Source organism: Apis cerana, linkage group LG10, assembly GCF_029169275.1.
Source record: "Apis cerana isolate GH-2021 linkage group LG10, AcerK_1.0, whole genome shotgun sequence".
Taxonomy (NCBI): Eukaryota; Metazoa; Arthropoda; class Insecta; order Hymenoptera; family Apidae; genus Apis; species Apis cerana.
Genome location: NC_083861.1, coordinates 7,474,406 through 7,498,351, shown reverse-complemented (window position 1 = coordinate 7,498,351; position 23,946 = coordinate 7,474,406). Strand labels below are relative to the sequence as shown.

General features: G+C 45.7%; 2 protein-coding genes across 16 annotated transcripts in view; one reads left to right on the top strand and one right to left on the bottom strand.

Moving 5' to 3' along the window:
- LOC107992450 (uncharacterized) overlaps positions 1-23,946 on the bottom strand; it is a 116,441-nt gene that overhangs the window by 47,813 nt on the left and 44,682 nt on the right. The window lies entirely within an intron of this gene.
- The window catches only part of LOC107997470 (pair-rule protein odd-paired-like), a 31,265-nt gene continuing 7,722 nt past the window's right edge, over positions 404-23,946 (top strand). The window contains exon 1 of the mRNA XM_062081065.1: positions 404-1,964. Coding sequence (XP_061937049.1) covers positions 989-1,964 — 976 coding nt within the window. The 5' untranslated portion in view covers positions 404-988. The remainder of the gene's footprint in view (positions 1,965-23,946) is intronic.

The following is a 23,946-nucleotide window of genomic DNA, read 5'->3' as shown; positions in this document are numbered from 1 at the left end:
GGAGTTCCGACATGCGCCTTGCCGCGTTTCCCGCCCATGGAAACCGGTTAGATTGGCGAGAGGCTCGGCCAGGAAACGGGTCTCCAATTGGCAGTGGTGCCATAATCGCCAATGGAACGCTGGTATCAGAAAGGGAACGTCCGCCACTGGCCCAGGCCACGATTGCATCAACGACGGTGCAACGACGGTGGCCTTGGGTGGGGGTAGGGGGTGTTCCCAAACGGGCCGGTCGTGGGCTCGATTCCACGTGCCGGAGCGAGAGGGGAAGAGGGAGGGAGAGGAGAGGTGAGCGGGAGGAAGAAGGAGGGTGGCAGGCGGGCAGGGAAAGAGAAAGAGAGGGAGAGATGGATGGGAGAAAGAGAGAGGGCAGGTTCGTAAACGCCGAAATCAGCCGAGTTGCTCCTCGGCGGGAGCCTAGTGTCGACTCTCAGTCCCGCTGTGAACGCAGCAAGGAACGCTACGGATGTTTTACCCTCGATGTTGGAAGACGTGTTCGTCATCGTCCCGTGCACATTGTCGTGGTCGCCTTTTTCAAACATGCATTGAGAATAAGTTGTGTCGTCATCCTCGCGGACAAATTATCGCAAAAACTCGGTGTTACTGTTCGAATTGAGTGTCGTTTAAACGGGATTCGAATACAAGGCGGGAAATCGGAAGAAAATTTGAAAAATTTCGAAAAATTCGAATTTTTCGCTCCAAGTAATTCCCGCGGTGAGTCTATCCTGAGTGAGAGCTGGGAAGGATAGGGAAGGAGTGGGGAGAGAGGAAAGGACAGATGGACGTCGAGAGAATCGAAAAAGGAATTGCGAGAGCTGCGGAGTGAAGTTGCGGATCGAGTCGTTACAATTCGTACACAACATATCCAACGTGGTGTACGTTTCTGCTCGCCGGCCGACAATCGAAAGTCGGAGTAACTTCGTCCGAGACATGATCTCGTTTCTCAACTGACCGGAACCGAGAAGAAAGAGCCGATCTCGCCGCGGTCAGGATGATGAACGCTTTCCTGGACGGCGTGTCCTCGCATCCGCACCACCTCGCCAATCTCGGCATCAAGCTGTCGCCCAGCAGTGGCGGTGGCACGGCTGGATCAACGGACGCCGGCACAGGTGTCCAACCGGCACCGGGCGACGCTCCGTCCCAGCAGCACCACCACTTTCACCCCCAAGGATATCCCCCTCACCATCCCCATCCGGCGTCCCACATGGCGCCCCACATGGGCCACCACATGAGCCATCATCCCGGCTACGCGGCCCGCGACTTCCTTCTGCGCCGCGAGCACGAGTTCAACGCGACCGCGAATCCAACCACGCCCGAGAGCGGCCTGGGATTGTTCACGCCGCTCCACCACGACGGGACGGCCGCCACGATGCAGCAATTCTCCCATCATCCGAGCCAACATCCCGCCCTGGCGGCCGGCCACTATCCCGGCCACTACCCCCAGGACTCGAGGCTACCCCCTCACCACCAGTACCTGGGCGCTCCCCATTTGACGCCGGCCTCGATCCATCACCAACAGCACTCGGCCGTCACCCATCCGAGTCATCATCCGCACGGCGCGTTCCTCAGGTACATGAGGAGCAACGGAAGCGGAGGCGGCGGCGGCGGGGGCGGCGGCGGTGGGGCCGGGGGCATCGGCGGCGGCCAGAGGCAAGAGATGTCCTGCATGTGGGTCGACCAGGACGCGCCCGGTCCCGGAAGGAAGCTTTGCGGCAAACTCTTCAACTCCCTCCACGACATCGTGACACACCTCACTGTGGAGCACGTGGGCGGTCCCGAGTGCACCACGCACGCGTGCTTCTGGCAGGGATGCTCGCGTAACGGCAGGGCCTTCAAGGCCAAGTACAAGCTCGTCAATCACATAAGGGTGCATACCGGCGAGAAACCCTTCCCCTGCCCGTTCCCCGGCTGCGGCAAAGTCTTCGCGAGATCCGAGAACTTGAAAATTCACAAGAGGACGCACACCGGTGAGTGTACCTTCGTTGCTCTTCCTACCGCGGTTACAGTGATTCGCGTTCGTTCCGATTCTCCCCAAGCAAGAACTCGTCTTTCTCGGGCCAAACAGAAACGCGGTTTTCGGGAAGGAAAATATCTAAGTAAGTCGAAAGGGGATCGAAAATCCGATACTCCGGGAGGAATATATAAAAGAAGGAATGGAGGATGAAGGAAAACTGTTATTCCAGCGACAAAAGGATTAACCGGAGACGCAGCTAAATAAACGGCCAGGGCTGTAACTATCGTTCTCCCTCCCACTACTCTCTTGGCCCGGCCTTCGTTACGAAAACGCCCCCGGCGCCTCCACTCGTTTCAATATAATCAACCGGCTGTTTACGATGACAAGAATTTTTCGGGGCGCAATTAAGAAATTACCGGGCCATATATTGTGCCGTTTTATGCCCGAGCGTCCCTCGACGATGTATATACACGCGCACGTACACGTGAAACGGTCGCGACACGAGTCGTCCCATTGGCTATCGGGGCCCGACGGACAGACGCCAGGCGTCCACCCAGTCACGGATCTTTCTCTCTCACGGACCGGCTGCTGTTACGAGATTCCTTTCTGGACAGTCACTGCTAATTTCACCTTGTAGTTTTATTGTCCAATCGCCCGTTGCCACGAAACAGTACGTGTCCGCAGTACTGTTCTTCCCTTCCTTTCTTTCTCTCCTTTTTTCCCTTCCTCTTCAATTTTATCCCTATCCTCTCCTCGAGCAGGAGAATATACTCGTCTCGCGAACGAATCGCACCTCGTGAAATCACGGGGACGGAGTGAATCCATTAGCGGCTACATCTGTCGCTGGCCTGTCGTCGTTAATTGATTATACAACTTGTTTCGATACAGCTATGGGGATTTTCCATGGTTACTATCGCGAGGGGACGTTTGATCGTGTCGCGTGTTTTCGACCCTTTTGCTCGCAATCGAGACAACGACGAGAATATTTCAAACCTAAAAATGGGAATGGAATAATGCAATAATCTCAAGCGATTAACGTGGAGAGGCTGGGAATTTCCGAAATTTTCTCCGTATAAGCGCACAGCGTGATATAAGCTTGGTGCAAAGTATCGAAGTTCGCAAAGTTTCGTACGATGAACTCTATTGCGGGTTCTTTAACGACCACCGCGAACACCGCAAGGGAGAATTCAATTAAGGGTCCCGGGAGGGGGAACGCAATATTGTATCGCTTCTGATCGCATATTTCAACCGTGCTAACGTTACCACGGTATTTCCGTTCGCACGAATTTCACGCCTGCATCGTTCGACGAGCTCCTACGCGTCGTACAACGTACGCTCCTATTGCAATTCGAACTTGGCTGCTTATCCGTTCAACGCGAATCTCCTGCACATCGATCTCTCGTCATCCCACACCATATATTCCATCGATTTTCTTCTCTCCAAAGTTTTCGAATTCCAAGTTACCAAGATATACAAAATTCTTAATTGAAATAACGAGATATCTCTGTTCGAAATATACTTTACTCTCGGGGAATTTTTGCAATTTACTTTCATCCTGAATCGACTCGAATCGGGAGGAGGATTCGAAATTTCGATATACAAGCGCGACGTTGTTGCATCATCGAGCCGGGACATTAGGGCCCCGACTGTGCGAGGAGAGAAATCAATTAAAATTCATTTAGTTGGCGCGTCGTTCGCCGGCCCTCTTCCGACCCCCTTCTTTTCCAAATAAATTGGCATTTTCAAAAAACGCTCGCACGCACGGCTTCACGCTTTGTTTCCAGGCGTTCCCCGTTTCACGCGCGTGTACGCTCACGATGCCCCTTTATTGCCCTCGCCCTCCGCCCTTCTTTCATCCTTCTCCGCCGCGACTACGGTACAAAAGCGAGTTCGACGCTGGGATTCTTTGTTTTTTCTTCTTTTCTTTCTTCTTTTTTGTTTATCGTGGAAACAGCTCGGACAAATATTTTGCCTCGCGCTTATTCAACAATGATGTTGCGCAACGATTCGAACGAGGCGAACGAGAGGAGTCGCGTAATTACGATCAAATTTAGTTGAAAGAATATATATATATATCGATAAAAAGTGTAATTGAAATATCGGGGGGGAAGAAGAAGAATAAGAAAGAGTTTTTCGTAGTGAATTCTGACCGATGCTCGAGGAAAACTAATGGATGGTGATACGATGAAAAAGTTTCTTGAGAAACATTCTCCGAAGAAGCTCGGACAAAGTATCCGGGGCTAGAAGTTTGTTCGAAACTTTAACAACAGTGAACAAGTTATTCCAAAGATTTTCTCTCTGTTTTTACGCTCGACGATCCAAGATGTATTTTCTCTCTCTCTCACTCCTCCCTTCTCCCGAAAGTGTGCTTATCGAAGTGAAATTAAATTATAATTCTGGACCAATGGATCAATTTTTAAAATTATATAACTTTCGAAACATAAAAAGACACGATTCTTAATTAATCAATCCTTCGATAGATTGTAAATTATTTCGAAATAAAATATCTTTCGATGAAACGTACAATATTCGTTCGATTTTTTTCTCACCTTGATTAATTATCCAATTGTCACGAGAAGATGATCAAGAAAATTTACTATCGATTGTACCGATCTAATCTACCATTTTATTATCCATCGTACAATGATCGCGGGCGGACATGTGTTAAAAACCGTCTGTATATATATATATAAGTATATATAAGTAACGTTCCTATTAATCCGCAGATGCGACCCGTTGGAACGGTGTCACCCATTAGACGCAAATTGATATGCATTATAAAGAGACTATCCCCGTCGACAAAGAAGGATGAGACGAGCCAAGCGGAGAGATAAAAAAAAAAGAAGAGAGCAAGAAAGAAAGAGAGAGAAAGGAAAGAAGAATAGCGCGTGTAAACGCGTCGATTCTTGCATGTGCGTGATACGACTGACGCGACGATTGGTCGGATCGACAATGGTATCCCCCTTTGGACGAAGCGCCATTGGTCAGGATTTTCGGAGGGTTAGAGACGCGTGGAATAAGGGGATGATACGGGATGAGTCGTCGGGGCTGTTGTGGAATAAGCGTTAAGTAGGGGCGAGCGTGTCGAGGAGAGAGGAAAAAAAGGGGACTCGGAGCGAGTAAATGGCTTCGACGCTCGACGATTGAATATTTTTCCCCGGCGACGAGAATCAATCTATCTACCTCTCTCTCTCTCGTTTTGCATGGAAGGAAATTTTTTTTAACCGATTATCGATTATCATCGCGCGTAATTTCCCCAGATGATACGAGAATCGTAGAATCGATGCGAAAATCGATTAAAATTTTTCTGTAATCTGCACACACGAGAGATCAAAGGTGTAAGAGGACGAGTTATAATGTTAATTCCGTGAGAGAAGGAGAGAACGCGCAGAATAGAAAATAAGCAGCCTTTCCAAGGAAGGGAAGGTGACAAGGAAAAAGATGGAAGGCTAAAGGAAATATTCCACGGACAGGAAGCGGAAGAGTGGCGAAAGAAAAAGGAGGGAGGGAAGGAGGAAGAGGGAGGGAGGACGATATTTGCGGCGGGAGTATATAATCCGAGGAAATCGACGAGGACGATCGACGACGCAGTAAAGCACCGTTCCAAGGGGGAACATTGTAAGTCTGTTGGTAACTAATGGCGGCCGGCCGTTGAGATCGGAATCGGAGATGCATGATCGGATTTATGCGAGGCCAATATGGAAAGCCGGGTCGGCTATTGTGATAAGGCGGCGTGACGTCGACAGAAACACGCTAAACCGACGTTCACCTCCCTCCCACCCCCACTCGCCGATTAGAATCGAGATTCCAGAGCCGCGCATACAAATTATTTTACCGATATCGATACATTCGCGGGGCACGTGACGCCGCGTCTACCGCCGCGACAGCTTTCCAATTATGAATATTAATGTTGCGCGGTATTGGCTGCGATACGAATGAGTAATTAATTATCGATCGTGCGATTCGTTTAAGGGATTTCAGCCAATTCTCGATCGATGGAAACCGATTGAGATATTACGATTGGAAGCTGATAGAAACACGAATTTCGTCTCGTTAACGAAACATTAAAATTGCACGATATCTTTTATCTGTTTGTGAACGTCTTTTACTATCCATTTTCAAACATCGAAAAATTAAAATTGAAGGATGCTTTTTATACTTGCTACAAACTACTGCTCACGAATTCTTGTGGATAAAATCGATAGAGATATTAAAATTGCTAAACGTATTTTTTATATTTGCAGCAACCTATTCACGAATTCTCATCGACGAAATATTAAAATTGAAGGATGCACGATATTTTTTATTTGCTACAATCTATTCACGAATTCTCATCGACGAAATATTAAAATTGGAAGATGCACGATATTTTATATACTTGCTACAAATTATTCATGAATTCTCATCGACGAAATATTAAAATTGGAAGATGCACGATATTTTATATACTTGCTACAAATTATTCATGAATTCTCATCGACGAAATATTAAAATTGGCGGATGCACGATATTTTTTATATTTGCAGCAACCTATTCACGAATTCTCATCGACGAAATATTAAAATTGGAAGATGCACGATATTTTATATACTTGCTACAAATAATTCGTGAATTTCCATGGACGAAATATTAAAATTGGCGGATGCACGATATTTTATATATTTGCTACAAATTATTCGTGAATTCTCATGAACGAAATATTAAAATTGGAAGATGCACGATATTTTTTATATTTGCAGCAACCTATTCACGAATTCTCATAGGCAAAATATTAAAATTGGCGGATGCACGATATTTTTTATATTTGCAGCAACCTATTCACGAATTCTCATCGACGAAATATTAAAATTGAAAGATGCACGATATTTTATATATTTGCAGCAACCTATTCACGAATTCTCATCGACGAAATATTAAAATTGGAAGATGCACGATATTTTATATACTTGCTACAAATTATTCATGAATTCTCATCGACGAAATATTAAAATTGGAAGATGCATGATATTTTATATTTGCTACAATCTATTCACGAATTCTCAAATATTAAAATTGGAAGATGCACGATATTTTTTATATTTGCAGCAACCTATTCATGAATTCTCGACGAAATATTAAAATTGGAAGATGCACGATATTTTATATATTTGCTACAAATTATTCGTGAATTCTCATGAACGAAATATTAAAATTGGAAGATGCACGATATTTTTTATATTTGCAGCAACCTATTCACGAATTCTCATCGACGAAATATTAAAATTGGAAGATGCACGATATTTTATATACTTGCTACAAATTATTCGTGAATTTCCATGGACGAAATATTAAAATTGGCGGATGCACGATATTTTTTATATTTGCAGCAACCTATTCACGAATTCTCATCGACGAAATATTAAAATTGGAAGATATTTTATATACTTGCTACAAATTATTCGTGAATTTCCATGGACGAAATATTAAAATTGGAAGATGCACGATATTTTTTATATTTGCAGCAACCTATTCATGAATTCTCGACGAAATATTAAAATTGGAGGTACTTTCTACAAACTATTCACGGATTCTTCTGCATAAAAATGGATAAAAGTATTAAAATTGGACGAAGCACGGTACTTTTTACACTTGCTACAAACTATTCACGAATTCTCGATCGATTTCCATATTAAAATTGATACACCGTGTATGACACCTTGCACGTTTGGTCCAGGAACGATTCTCGAACGATGACAAGACGCGATCCATCGAGATGAGACGACGAAAGCGCATCGAGGCGATCGCAATACCTCGCATCGAGATCTTTCCGCGTGAAAGATCGATCTGATGAGCGGATTTTCGAGTTCGATTATGGGGATGGAACGAGAGACCGACGGCAACGCATGCAATGGTAAGCGACCGAACGGTGATCGATAATCGATCTCGTTTAACGTTCTGCGACGTTAACTGCTACGATTTCGAAACGCCTCTGTCGGCGTTGCCTCGCTCGATCCTTTCTTGATCATTGATTCAAAGTAAATCGATGTCGCGAACCAGAGATCCGAATCGAGGTTAAATCGGCCAAGCTTATGTACTTATTTGCATATTTCCTTATCTTTTTAACCAAGCGCTTTTTTCCCTTCCTCATCGAATTTTCATAATATCAAGCGACAAAAAATTCGACATACTTGAATCTAATTAATTAATACAACGTTTTTCAAGCCATTTGTTAAATTTTTTAATACCCTTAACAGCCAACCGACTCGCTCGAAACAGTGGCAATAATTTTCACGTTAAGAAATTATTTTCAACTAAAATTATACAATAATGTGTACAGCGACAGGTAATCGATCTTTCAAAAAATTTTTAAAGAAAACCTGCTACGTACACACACGAAGCATATATGGCGCGCAAATGTGTAATGCCTGCCAACCGCTACGTACGTATTTCTACGCACCTTTTAATCGCGACACAGAGATAAAAGATCAGAAAGATCAGAAGAGGAAGCACGATATTTCTCGACGTCGAATCGTCAAGTCGTTTCACGAGGAGGAGCGAGAGAGGAGGATAAGGCCGCGGGTCGATAAGGAGAGAGCGTGTTTCGCGCGTGCACAGCTCGAAAACCGAGCCACCAATAAAAAACCACCCCAGGTTCCTGTTTCTGTACCGCGTGGCTTTTGTTGTTCGCCTACACCTTCATCGATCGGCCCGACACCGGTCCCTCGCTCATCTTTGACAGCGCGGAACGCGAGGCGAGAGATACTCGAGCCTGCCGGAAACGCGACCTCTATAGGCCCCTCTTTCTTCCTTCGAAAACCAAGCGACAGCGTTCTCGCGGCCACCGTCGATATAGAATCGAGATAAACGGTCGATCTGCTCGATCACGTATGAGAGTCGAGAGATGGATGTTTGAAATAATTACGGCCAAGAGAGCAGAAAGAGAGGATATCGCGATTATCATATTCCTTTTCGAGAAGAAGAATATCCCAAGATCGAGGGAGAAAATTGAAAAATACAATATTCCGAGTTTTCAAAGAAAGAAAGAAAAATTTGGAATGAAAAAGACACTTTGAAACTCGCCCCTTAGAAAGTGGCACGATCAGCCTGCCTCGTGCAAATATTTCGTACGCGGGATGAAGAGAACAAGGCGGATGAGAGAAACGGTGAAGCTTATTGTACGGTAGCAGAGGGGGAGGAGGGTCATTAAAAGAGGATTCATGCGTCGAAATCTGCGGCGGCTGGGTTGCATCCGCGATGCCCCGAGGCGTGGCCGGCCCGCGTATATTATTTGAAACTGATTTAGACCGAAAGATTTGTTGCAAACGACGAGCGGCCACGCGAGAGATGCGGTGGGCAGAGATGGTTCGCCGCTGGCGCTCCTCGAACAGCGTCGTAACCGTCCCGAGTCCTCGCCATATTCCACGTTACACGCCTTCAACCTGTCGATAATCCCGTCCACGAACTTTAAAACTTGGACGACTCTATTCCATACGTAGCCGAGCCGAGTTGTCGAGCAACATTCGAAACGGAACGACGAATCGGGGACACATTGTCGCGAGGCTCGTTGAACGTTGAGAAAGGTTGGAGGGATCGTTGTGCCACGAAATTAATTTAACTAATTTCTAATCGAATATCCTTATGGGAGAAGGAATGAAAATATAAGTTATTTTGACTGGAAGATTTTTGGTGGCTGATACACTGCTATAATTCAAAAATTCAAAGTGATTTCTTTTCTTCAACATGTTTTCGAGATTCAAATCAAGCGATGGATCGAGCTGATTGACTGATCATCGACAAAGAAAACAATTGTTCGAACGACTCATCGAGATTCGAATCCCAAAGAATCTAAGAAACTATAAATTTTACGAATGCAACTTGATATCTCAATAATTTGAAACCGTTCGCGAACTTTATCCGCCTAAAATGAAGATGAAGAAACACCGCATAGATACATTCCACAGCTTGAATAAAAATTCTACAAATGCAATTTATATTTGATATCCCAATAATTTAAAAGCGTGAAGTTTACATTTAGGACGAAGATGAAAAAACATCGATATATTGGACTGCTTGATCAAAAATTCCAAATTCTTCAAATACAATTTATATTTGATATCCAATAATTTGAAATCTTTCACAAATTTTACATTTAGGACGAAGATGAAAAACCAAAAATTTCAAATTCTTTAAATGCAATTTATATTTCATAATTTGAAATCACTCGCGAACTTTATCCACTTACGACGAAGAAACGAAGAAACATCGTATCGATGGCTTGACCAAAAATTCCAAATTCTACAAATGCAATTTATATTTAATACTCCAATAATTTGAAATCTTTCGCCTAGGACGAAGATGAAGAAACATCGATCGATAGATTCGACAGCTTGACCAAAAATTCCAAATTCTTCAAATGCAATTTACATTCCATACCCAATAATTCGAAATCTTTCGCAAACTTTATCCGCCTACAGCGAAGAAACGAAGAAACGTCGTATCGAAAAATCCCAGAGAATCGAAAACAATTCCAAATTCTCGAAACGCGATTTACATTCGACACCCAACAATTTGAAACTGTTGGAGGAAACATCGATACATCCGCGCGCACTTGCGCGTAATTCGATCATCGCTCGGAAGACGAAAAGATATCCTCCACGGGATACGTTCCATTCGCGTTGGTTGATGAACACCACCAGCTTACAAGGGAGCCGGTTCACGAAGGCGGAAACGGGTGTTGATACAGTTAATGGCGCGCGTCGGCGCTTGATGGACAAGCAATGGCGATCGGGAAGACGGAGACGAGGAAGCGTGTCCCGGATGAACCGTGTTCCGGGACACGCGCGGAACCCGCGATAAACACAAGATAGGCTGGTGATGGTGGTGGCGGCTATCCGACTCGATCGATTTGCCTTCTAGAAAAACAGAACCGGTTAATTATTGCGCCGATCGCGCCCACCCTTTCGATCTCTCGCCACTCGCCCGGCCAGTCAGCTGAAAAAATAACGAGGCCACGCGCGAGCCAGCTTCCTCCCTCCCCTCCCCTGCCTCTCTTCTTCTTCGCCCGAGCTTATCGATTTATCACAGAGACAGAGAAAGAGAGAAAGAGAGTGATACTTTCTTCGGGCGATATTTACTTCCTGCTTGATATGGAATCGTCGATAAAGAGGTGTTAGTGAGGTATAAATCGAGAATGGATAATTAATCAAACTTTTCTCGATCTCGTTCGTGCATGCATTTGACATATTTTTAATTTTCATTCGTCCTTTTTGGATGGACTGATGGAATTTGATCTCGGAGAGAATACGTTGACCTCGCAAACGGAAGAAATGGGAACAACGGTTAAACGGTGATCGATCGCGATCTTGCGGATCAGATACACTCAATTCGCTCTGCCTCGTTGAGGTTGAAATAAATACTTCCTTCTGGGTACATCGTCGTTATAACGAGCACTGATTATCCCGAGCAATCCGAAAACGATCTTTATCGTAAAATTGAAGCGGATCTTGATCGTTAGATCGTATCGCGTTATCTTGATGCGTTAAAAAATTAAGCGAGACGTCTTGGAAAAAATTATCTTGCATTCCTTTCCTCGATCGCGAATTTAAACGAATAAGTAAATAATGGATCCGGAATAGCTGTTAGAAAGAGAGAGAGAGAGGGAGGGAGGGGGGATCGATAAAATCGAAACGCATCGTTTTCCATCAAATTACCTCCGGTCGTACAAGGATCCTCCTTGCGGTAGCCGCGTGTCGCGTTAGCTCACAATTAGCGTCGCGCGGTTTCGAAGGCTTCTCGTCAAGCGTCTGCAGCGTTAATGAGAAACCTGTTTGTCACGTTCACCGCTCATTCAGCCCGATCTCGGACCCTTCCTCTCGACCTTTATTCTCGATCGATCGGTCACAGTCTCACCAATGTTAAAAATCGCCAATCACTAATCACACGACAGATTTTTCATTGCCTGTCTCTCTCTCTCTCTGGTGACGATGGCCATTGCAATTCCAAATTTCACTTCACGAATATATTTAGAAAATTCTTGTATAATAACAATACGTTACTCGTAATTGCAGCTTCAAAAATATATTTAGAACACGTTTGTTCTAACTCAACTCTCCAGGATTGTATACAGATATTCTTTTCCTCAAAAAAAAAAAAAATTGATTATCAACGCGTTATTAATCGTTGCAACTTTGTTTTCGTTCTCTTCGCAAATGTATTTAGAAAACTCTTGTTCTAATTCAATTTGGAACTCTTCTTCTCGAAAAAAAAGAAAAAAAGAAGAATCGATTACCTAACAACACGTTATTCGCAATTGCAGCTTCGTTCTCGTGTATACAATAGCGTAGAAACGGAAACGGGATATTATTAGAGTTTGCTGGGATTAAAATCGGACCGAATCTAGACGAGAACAAGCCCGATCCCCGATCATCGTCATTCGAATCTTGTGCTGACGCAAATGCGTAGGTGCAAGTGGATCCGTGGCGCGTGAACAACAGGGTGGGGAAAAAGAAATCAAACATTTCTGGTTATCCTCCGCGGAATGGAGCTGTTCGACGAGAAAATAACTCGTGAACCTCCTTCCGACCGACTCTTTTACCTTTTCTCCCTCTCTCCTCTTCCTCTCCTCCTCCTCCTCCTTCTCCTGCTCCACCCGCTCGTTTCCGCGGATCACGATCGGTAAAATAACGGCGGTGAAAATTAAACGGTGCTAAGTGACCGTGTGTTATTCTGTTTGCGAGAGGGGAGAAGGGGGACACGCTCGAAAAAGTCTGCTCAACGATCGTCCGACCGTTCGGCCGCTTCCGTTAGTTAACAAGCGATATCTTTTCTTTTCCTTTTTTTCTTTCCTTTTTTTTTGACGGCCGAGGAACAGAGCGGCAAGGAGGAAAATCGAGAGAAGCAGAAGCATCGAGAGTAACGATCCAGACCGAGATCCAGATCGTTTCTAAATATTTTCACCGAGTTCCTTCTTCTCTTCTGTACGTAACACGTAACGATTTCGATCACACACGTGTCGTTTTAAAACCTGAACTCTTTCCATCGCGAGTCTATTAACAAACTCGATTCAGATTCGACCATTATGACACGTTCGAAGGAGCCTCGAATAAATAAACTCATTTCTAATATAATATCTGTATATAGAGAAAAGTGTTTTTTTTTTCTTCTTTTTTTTAAGTTATAGTTGATAGAGAATCGAACGTTAACACTAATCGTTTCGACGTTTAATATCTCTTCAAGCAGCAACCGTTATCTCAGTTACGCGGAGTGTCAAGTAAATTTACGACACCCGACTTACTTAAACGGACAATTTTCCTATTCCACGATCGATCCACGCGCACACATCTCCACGACAACAACTCGTTAAATTATCTCAAATTAAATTTAACACTCGTACGCAGTCATTGGCAAAAGATCTTACATCTCTTACTCGAGCACGATCGTTCTAAAACCTGATACAATCGCCTTATAAGAATCTTTCTAATCTCCCGCGTGTATCCATAAAAAGGCAAGACACGGCCATGTTAATTAGCCTCTATCGATCGGACGACGAGGTTGAGTCGTCTACCATCCACGAATCTAATTCCAGCCAAGAATTCAATTCCCTCGCGGTCGGTCTCGGGACAAGCTGGCCTTTCACCAAAGAGGTATCCCTGTTGGAAGGCAACAATGAGAGAGGCGATGGGTAACCGAAGACGGGGTAAATCACTCGACAAGCGGACGCTTGCCACCGCGGCTACGGTAGCACCGCGCGCGGAATAATGCGGTTGCCAAGCGCGCGGCGCTAAACACGGTTGGCCCACAATGACGATCATCGAGAAAATATCGAGTGTCCGTAACATTATACTTTTTCGCCGTTTAAATGGCAGCGTACACCGGGGACAGAGAAAGAGAGAGACGCACCGACTCTCCACTTGCCGTCGAGCGGACTTCTTTCGCGCGTTCCCTTCGGTGGCCCAGGTATCGACTGGATCATCGACTGACACGCCTCGGCTAGGAATTTCTTCGCATTTTCGAGCTTGAGAATAGGCGTATCGTTTACGATAGAAGAGGGGGGGTTCGTGGTTTTTCAGTGATCTCCTTTCTCCTCCTTTTATTTTCGACGGTGTGAAATTCCAGTATTGGATTCGATTCTTTATCACGGATGTAGATTTGTCGGAAAGTAGAATAGAGAGAAAAAGTTGAAATCCTTCTCTCCTTTTATTTTGAACCGTGTTTCGTCGTCCGATTCAAAGTATTTCTTGGACTTGATTCGTTATCACGGATGTAGATTCAGGGAAATTGGAACATCTTGAGATTTTCTCTGGATGTTGAAAGAGGGGAGGTGTAAAGATACGTCGATAAACACGTATCGAAGGAACTTGAGAAATATTCTGTATATCAGACTAATCGCTCGTACAGATCAAATTCATCTTCTCCGCGTGAATCCTTTCACAACGCATCGTCACGTTTATCGGGCGAAACTGTCGGTTCATCTCGCGCCTCGACTATCGACGGCCATACGTGGCGTCTCGTTTCCGACCAAGTCCAAGGTTTCGAGCCGTGTCAACGGGTCTCGTCACTCTCCACCATCCCCTACCAACCTTCTATTTTCCCACAGTCGAATCCCTTCGTCAAACCTCGCCAAACACGAAACGCGAACCAAAGTAGTAGTAGTATTAACATTAGTGTTAGTAGTAGTAGTATTACTAGTATAGTAATAGTAGTAGTAGAAGAAGACGACAAGAAGAAGAAGAAGAAGAAGAAGAAGAAGAAGGGTCGAGCGGTTGTCTCCGTGGTCTGGTAGGAAAGGTCGAAAAAAGGTGGAGAAATAAACGGAGAAAAAAAGAAAACGGAGAAAATAGAGAAGGACAGGAGGTAAAAAGAGGAAAAAAGAAGGAAGGAGGAGAGAAGAGCGGAGAAAACAAAACGGAATTGCGGCCTAGCTGCGGTGGATGATTTAGGGGGCGAGGGTCGCGGGTCGAGACCGGGCTCTGGAATGCTGGACCCTCTTCCTCTCCTTCTCTCCTCTCCTCTTCTCTCCTTTTCCATCCACCGTCTCCCTTCCTTCTCGCTCCCTCTTCCCATGCCTTTTTCCTATGCCTCGTTGGAATCGCTGGCGGAGGAGGATAAAATGATAAGGGACAAGGATAACGGATAGAACATTTACATATCGTCGTTAGTGCGAGTGCACGCAGAAATATTCTCTCACTCTCGCTCTCCAAGCGAGCGTACCAAGCGAGACGCTTGACTTTTGGCACTGGCCCCCTTTTGACGATCGTGGGATCTTATACAGGCGTGATCCTCGCGAATTCTGCTATACAGATCTTACTAGAGATATTATTATTCTTTTCTTGACGAGTTACATCGGATATATTTTTATAACGTTGAAAACAGCAATTATTATTTATTTATTCTTCTCGAGCAGCGATAAGAAAAATCAAGCGTTAGGAGGAATCGATATTATCCTTTATATATATATCTCTTGTTCCTTATGTTTAAAGATTGTTTTTTTTTTTTGTTTTTCTCCATTTCTTAAATATTCGAAGATCGGAGTAATTTCGAATACGCTTGAATCGTCGACACTCAATTGAATCTGACGGTATTTATACGAGAGAAACATCTCACGTCCATCGCTCGAAAGGAAAGGATACTTTGGAAATACGTTCATTTTTTTCGGTGTATTTATTATATGTGTAAGATAAATTCAGAGGGGCAGGAATAATTCCTGGCGGAGTTGGCAGGAATACCAGGAATACCGAGGCAAGGCATCTCGGGAATGCCACGAATCTAGTTCGTAAAGGGCACAGGCTTATCTAGATCGCGAGCCAGGGACGAGATATATAGTCGGAGGCTGGGACAATTATGTAAGTGGCCAATGCGAGACATAATTTGTCGTCGAACGAATTAAGAATTCAATTAATTTCGCCAAGATATTCCTCCCTAAACTTTTTCTTTCCTTTTTTCTTTTCTTTTCTTTCGTCGAGGAAAGACCTTTCTATTCATATCTGAGTACAGATTCTCGTCTCTGAACCTTGTCGAACACGCGATATATATATATCCGTCTCGTAATTTGATTTCCTGAGTCGACTCCCTCCCTTTCCTTGTGGAGAAATTATCGGGAGCGCCACGCGTTGCAATTCCCTCGAACGACCGCTCGACGCGCTTCTGAAGTCCAAGAAGAGAGGTTTTGACGCGTTACGCAACTCTTGACCCCTTCACGAAAAGGATTCTTACGATTCTAGTTTGGTCTAAGGCTTCCTTTGGAATTAGTTATTTCGAGACGCGCGGTCCATCCATTAATTGAATTCGATACGAATTCAGGGTTACAAAAAAGTAAATAAATAAAAGCCTTAATTTTGATAAATTTGATCTTCGTTCGAATCTCTCTCTCTCTCCGGAGGAAAGCACGCCGTCTATCTATCCCTTCCCCGTTTCCGCACGCGGGCAGAAAACTTCGATCTGCCGAAAAATGTGATCGGGTGTAAAAATTCACGTCTAAGAGGCGATAACGATCGGGCGAGATCGTACACGTGTTAGAATGACGGGGGAGTAGCGCTGGTCCCTCGATTACGTGGATTTATTGCCTGTTGCGGGTTAACCAGTATGGAATGGGTTGTTAGGCAAAGCGCAAGAATCGGTGCCGCGTACAGATGACGCAGATTGCGTATTGTTCGCGGCTAATTAGGATGCGAGGAGCACGATAAAACGAGCGGCCGCTCGCGTGAAACTCGGCGGAACAACTCACTGGATACGTTTGACGACGATGTGTGTAACAGCGAGGAAATCGTTACTCGAAACGACACCGAATAATAATAATATTATCCTCGTTATAACCGTCGAAACGGATTCTTATCGATCGAAATATCTCGCGTGTATATCACAACAAACGATGTTATTTCTTAAGAGCATCTAATTATATATATATATATATATAACGAAAATTTAACAGCGAAGGAATTGGAAATGAACAGGTGTATTAGCGTGGACACGTTTCGTAATGACGAAATAATAATCGAGGTTTGCGTTTTCTCTTTTTTAGCCACCGCACACATAATATTCTTCTGCTAAAAGTATATTTCGTATTAGCTTCGAAGCTCCCAGCACAATCGACGGGGATCTAACGTAGCCGGACTGGATTTTGAAACGCGAGGCATTAATCAGGGAGAGGGGAGGGGAAAAAAAAGAGAAGAAAAAACGATTTGGAAGAGCGTCGAGGCGTCGGCGAGGGAAAAGTCTCGATAAATAAAATTCTAGCGTGAAACGACACGCGAGCACGCCAACGGAGTATCAGCGATAAAAAGACACGGCTCGGCTCGAATCTCTCCGGCTGTAAATGGAGGCCTGCGGCGAGATTAGAATCCAGCTTCCGCGTGCGAATTATCCACTACTCCTGGCCACGAGTTTTGTTAATCGTTTTTTATTCGCCTTTGTCATACGTCCATCATTCAATTGGAAAGGGCTCGCGCGCCGTTCCCTGTATACGTATATATAATCTGAAAAATCATGGTGCAAGAGTATTGCGCAATCGAGGCCGTCGATATTTATTATACGTAAAAACGGGAGGTTGATTGGAACGGAGTGAAATCGAAAGAGGAGGATCCGATACGACATTCCTTACCTCAATTAATCATCTTGGGAAAAAATTAACAATCAATTAGAGAGATGACCCATCCCAAACCGTTTCTCGTTCAGGGAAATTAATGAAAAATAGAGATCCGCGGAATATTATGCGAACGAACGCACCAACGTAACATTCTCCACTGTCGTTTATCTACTTTCAATTCGCTCCACTTTCCTCAATCTTTCTTTCTTGAATCAACGATCTATTCACCCGATATACATACATACATACACATATATATTTTCCCTCGGTTAACAATAATAAATAGACGCATGCTTGAAATAAAGAAAGAAAGAAAGAAAGAAGGGATGGTCGCGCGGTATTTACGAACAGTCGGAGGACCGTAATGGTCTGGACGGTTGCATATCGTACCTGTCCTGCGCCGGTGCGTGCATGCACGCGTGTGCACAGCTATCCTTCATGCCTCTCTCGCGTGTTCCCCCGCGTCGATGCACGCCGCGCACACAAGCGGAGCGAGAGGGCCGCTATCACCGCGAACGTAGGAGGAGGGTGGCGAGGCTCGGGCCACGCACACCAGGCTCTGCGCACGGGCGTGAATTATGCCTCGCGCGAGATGTCAAATTGCTCGCCATATCGTAAAATATACAACTCCTCGCGCTGTGGGAAACATTATGTTCCCTCTCCCACTCCGGATACCCATTCGGCCCGATCCTTTCCCCCATGCTTCACCGATTCGACCCCTCGCCCCTCCCTCTCACCCCCTATTCCAGGTCGAGGGACCATCCACCATTCGTTGGACGAGCTCTCAGATTGCCGGAGGGGGTTCTCAAGCCCTATCTCTCTCTCTTTTTTTCCATCCATTCCGAATTATTTCCGGGGGAGGAGAGGGGTGGGCGAAGTCGCTCCTTCGCGTTTCGTTCGTGTTTAAATCGTGTTTTTGTTTTCCCTTTTATTCGGGTCGTGGGTGGTTGATATTAAAACGTACACGGAAGGGTTGGTTGTTGAAAGGGGGTTGAAATTCCGGAGCACGGCAGAGTGTGGAGAGGTACTGGGTATATACACACATATACACATATACACATACGCAGAGGGCGAGAGGAATAATAGAGGCTGCGGCTCTGGAACGCGATCTGATTTAGCAATCTTCCCACCACGCCCTGTGTCTAATCGGCAGAGCGGGTCGGCGCTGGTTCATTAATAAACCTAAAACTGGCCCACACACGAGAGAGAGCCGGGCCACGTCAAGTTCGAGAGCAAGTCCGTGGCGGACGAAACTATCGAGGATCGAGAGGGGAAAGATCCGTGGCGGGGAGGAAGGGGGTGGTGGTGGAGAAAACGTCGAATCATCGGCAGTCAATAAATACCGATCGATCTTGCGCCACCATCTATTAATGACTAAACGTCGGCTAACCAAATTAACCGTGACTAAAGTGCGTTTAATTCGGCGTTCCACGATTGCCCGCCATTGTTTCCGATTCAACCGGATTTCAACCAGACTCCTCTCTTTCCACGCTCTCCTCTCGAATTAATATTCCGTGAACGAGTCCATTGTGCATCGAAATACCTCGATTTTTCACTACGAGGTAAGGATGATTTAAACGGGATCCTCTGAATTATCGCCTCCCGCGATCTCGCTAATCTCTCCGAGACTGACGCGCACGGTTTCCTCTTCGACCGCTACGCGATTCGATCCCCCTCCCCTCCTTCGAGCGAATCGAACGAAAGCGCAAAAGATCGAGGCATCGTCTCGATGAGGGATCGCCTCTCGAAAACCGCGACTTCTCTCCGTTGGTGACCTTCTCCTTGCTCTCGTTACCGCCTCTTCCTCCCTCGTGTCTTTCGAGACGCTCCTCCTTCGAGGAAAGGATCCGAGGGGTTTAATCCTGGCCACGCGTAAATCAACCAGCTTCCTCTTTCGCGCCTCTTTCTTCCCACGAGGGTACTTGTAATACCTTTTCTCCTCGGAGGAGAGTCGAAACTTTTTCTCCACGCGAGACGAACACAATTTCCAGAAGAGACATTTTCGATCGAATATTTTCTTCTCCGCGAGCGATGGACGATTATTGTTTTTTGAAACGGAAGCAACGTAGAATGCGCGGGATTATAAGGCGAGATTTTTATTCGTTCGGTTTAAACCGAGGAAGAAGAGAGCGTCGAACGTAACGAGGGATGGCTGAAGCGAGGGTTGTCGAGGGTTAAGGGCGGCAGAAGTGGACCTAAGTAGCCATGTACGCGTACAGCAGCACTCGAAACACAATTCGTTCCGGTTCTCAAAACCTGAAATGCTAATCTACCGGCGTTTTCTTTTCACTCCCGATTTCGACACTCGGAATATTCCTCATCTCCTTCTTATCCGTGCGCCACCTTTACAAGCGAAAACTCCTCGATCAGCAGCGAAAACCTTTCCGACGAGTCGAATCGGTGGACGAAGGAACTTCCTTTCGTGAAAAATCCTCACAATAGGCCTTCTAACAAGCATTCCGGCTCTCTCCTACCCTCTCCGCTTCCATTTTCTCCTTCATCGTCCATTTCTGCCTCGTCTTTTGCCGTTTAGCACCGGTGCACAAAGATGCGACAAAGCGATTCAACGCACAGCCCTCTTTCGTTTCCATTTAACGGAGAGAACCGAGAAAGAGAGGGAAGAAATCCCGGGCAAATCTGTTTGCTGTTTTCTCCGTGGCCCGTGCAAAAGTTGACGAGACTCTCAGTGTTGAGCGAAGGGGGATAAGGGCGCGCACCTACTTTTGCTTCTCAATGCCCGATCTTCGAGGGCCCTCGAGCGTGTGTTCCCGCCGCCGCCTCTTCTGTTTGTGCTACCTGTGTATCGAGGGGCGTACACGCTTCGATATTGGCCGCTTAAAAACCGTTTACCATCGGATCTGCGCTCGGATGAATGCCGCCACGATATTTGGATCTCGCGTTCCGAGAGAACGAATCGAACATCCTTGGATGATTGGAGAGAGAGAGAGAAAGAAAGAGAAAGAGAAGGAAAAAGAGAGAGAGAGATGAAAAATAATGGAGAAGAACGATATTTTTATTTAAAAAAAAAAATTCCTCAGAGGACGCGTTCCTCGAGATTGAAACCAGAAGAGAATTCTCTCTCTCGCTCTCTCCCTGCCAGATATTCAATTATGGTAGATCGGTGCAAAGATACGCAGCGGTGTGACAACTATATACGCGCGGGTCAGTGTCCAAAAAAAAGAAAAAACGAGAAGGAAAAGAAAAGGGGGAAAAAAAAAAGAAACTGCCACCTTCCACGAATAAATAACTCGCGCTTTGCATACGGGGAGGGCGAGCGTACGGTGCCTCGACCAGGGCCGTACACGGTAGCGATCGGGGGGAGGGAGAGGAGGAATGGTGACCGCGGAAACGACGTGCATTGGGTCAACAACCGGCCTGAAGAGGAACCCTCCCCCCTCTCCTCGTCGAAATTCCTGCCCAACGTATCGATTTCCGTGTAATCAAAGCGAGGGCCCGCGATGAAATCGAAATCCTCCGGATTTTCTGTTTTCCACCGAGCAGGATGGAAAGGCACAGAAGGTAACCGACCCTGCGTGTAACTCTAGATGGGCAGCGAGCGGCGTATCGCGCCATGCCCATGGCGCCCCTATCTTTTACGCCGCCAGTTTCTGAAAATCTCCCGGTTCGATCTGACTTCCACGGCCTGGCCGAGCGAGAGCGAGAGTGAGAGCGAGAGTGAGAGAAAAAGGGAGAGGTGAGGCCTCGGAGAAGGAAGAGGAGAGAGAGAGAGTGGAAAAGATTAGTTGGCAGCGACAGCAGCAACACGTGTGCTCCGCGGCCCGAGTTTACATAAACACGTATAAACGTCGTGTAAACCGGCGCGCGAGAGAGGCCTCGGCTCGAGGAATGGAACCGCGCGCGTATACGTGTGTGCGAGCGCCACGGTAGCATCCCGACTCAGATAACGGGCAAGGATATACGACTCTAAACTGCACCTACGTGCAGGACACCGGGCTACCGAATTTTCGAGGAATCAAGATTCCTCCGCGATCTCTTTCGGAATGAGACGCGTCCTCGTGAGGGGAGGGAACTGGATTTGGCGAGAAAGTGGTTCTCTCTCGAGGATACTTTATACATATGTATATATACGTGAAAGAGAACTGGTTCAAAAATACGAATCCATGCTTCCTATTGTATATTCTAATTGTTAGATAAATGATAATAATATTGGAAAATAATCGTGTCACGATATAAGGTATCGGCGATGTGACTCCAAGGAAAATACGAAATGACGAGATAAAATGGAAAGCTTTCCATTGTGGCGTGGAGTCCAGCCACGTGAACCTGCCTGGAAAAGGGCGAAGAATCAAGGATGCTCGAGAGGGAGCGTTGGGAAACAGCGCTTCCGCCGCTGTGAATCGGCAAACGAGGAAGAGACGGAAGGAAAAGGGAGGGGAATAGGGGAAAAGGCGGGCGAAAAAAAAGAAAGAGAGAAAAAAAGAACCGCAAATCCGTGGGTAAACGTAACTACCGGTTGATGCGCCGATCATTCCACCGTGTTGCCTCTGAAAGGGAGGAACGCCATCGACAGATGTTTCACCACCAAGGTAATTCGAGTGTTTGCCCGTCCTCTCTTCTCGAAAACGCGCAGCTTTCGCCATGATACGGCCGGCCCGAGAAATCTCCTCTGTCGGGAATCGTAGCGCCGAAAACACCAGCTACAGATGTTGTCGAGATAAGATAAAGAATCGTTCTTCGGGGGCCTAGCCTTTTTTATCCTGTTTGTCGATCGGTCTCGGAACGGATTGGAAAAAATCGCGCCTGATTTCTTATCTTCTTCGAGATAAAGAGGTTGTTGGTGGCGTAAGACACGATGGATGAAGAAGTAACGCCAACGCGTCCCGATAGATCCATCTTGGAATATTTCTTTCCACGTTAATTCGTAAGGTTAGGCCTTGTGCTGTTTCGCAACACGAGATTTATCGTTACACTCGTTTAAACTGTTATTCGAAGATCGAGATATCAATATATAGAGAACTTTTGAAAATCTTTCCAATCTTGAAATTTTCCTCCAAACGTTTGTTCATGACTATTTCAAAATTAGATCGGACATTGATTCAAACATTGTATTGTATTGCATTGAATCGGTATACAAGTTACATTGCTTGGGTAAATTAATCGGATCGATATTAAACCGTCGAGATTATTCTTGAATCGAGCGAACTCTTCTCAAATATTTGTTTAGGGCAGAGTTTGATAAAAAGAAACGATCTATCGAAGATAAATTGAATCGTTACCAATTCTTCCAATTCGTATACACAATTCGACGAAAAACAGCGTCCACATTTTTCCACGGTGTTCAACGAGCATCGTCATCGATAACGTCTCCGGCCGAGCAGAACTCGTCGGGCAAGCAACGTCCATAGAAGCGTTTCAAATGCCACTTGAAATCTTGCGACACGTGTCCTTCCACGAACTGGAATGGAAGAGAAAAAACACGGAGAGAAGTTCAGGTGAAGCACGCGCTTCGTGCTGAATGCGATTCGAGAGATGATCGTAAACGGAATCGTGATGCAACGAGTATATAGCCGCGCTTCCATTTTCGGCCGCTCATCCGATCACGGTTCTTTCATTCCAATTCTAAACTCGCCGCGAGCGAAAAGCGACTTCCAATCTAGAATCCAGGGAAAGAGGCGGCTCATCGATCATCGAAAACGCTCTTTCACTCTCTTCTTTATCTCTCCATCTCTTTCTCTCTCTCTCGAGAGAGAGACTTTTGCCACGACGACCAGAAATCAACCGTTCATGAAGGAGGAGGAAGTCTCCAACGTTTCGATTCACCGTGTTCGAGAGGAGGAAGAAAGGAGGAAGGGAAGAAAGAAGGGATCCACGGGCGCAATCAATTTACGAAACGCGGCCTCCCATTGGATTTATCTAGATCCAATATCTCACCCGTCCTAATCCGTCCAACGCCGAGATTCGACCCGATGTGATCTCTCTCGTCGACTTTTCGGGGATCTTATCTTCCGGAACGAACGATACGACGGAGGATACAACACGGAGGGATGATTTCTCGGTTTTCACTAATGCCGAACGTATAACAAGAAAATTATCCACCCGAGAACCTTTCGATAATAGAGAGGGGGAGCGAGGAGAAGGAGGGAGGAGAGACGGAGAGAGTGACTGGTCGAAAGATTTTCGAAACGAAGAGCGAGAGGAAACGGGGAGAGTTTGGTTTTCTGCCGTGCTTTGCAACAATGTCCCGTTCAGGACCTGGTGTCCTCTTCCAGTATAATGGTCGCGAAAAATCATCCATTATCCCTGGAAAACGAGAGAAAAAGAGAGAGAGAGGAGAGAGAGAAAAGGAGATGAAATTTTGAAAAGGACAATGGGTATACGCCCATATATCACTCCGAGAGATTTTTCGAAAACTGCAGTTCAATGAGTCTCCCACTAAGAGGTATTCAAGGAAAGATGGAATTCTAGATTGCCTTTA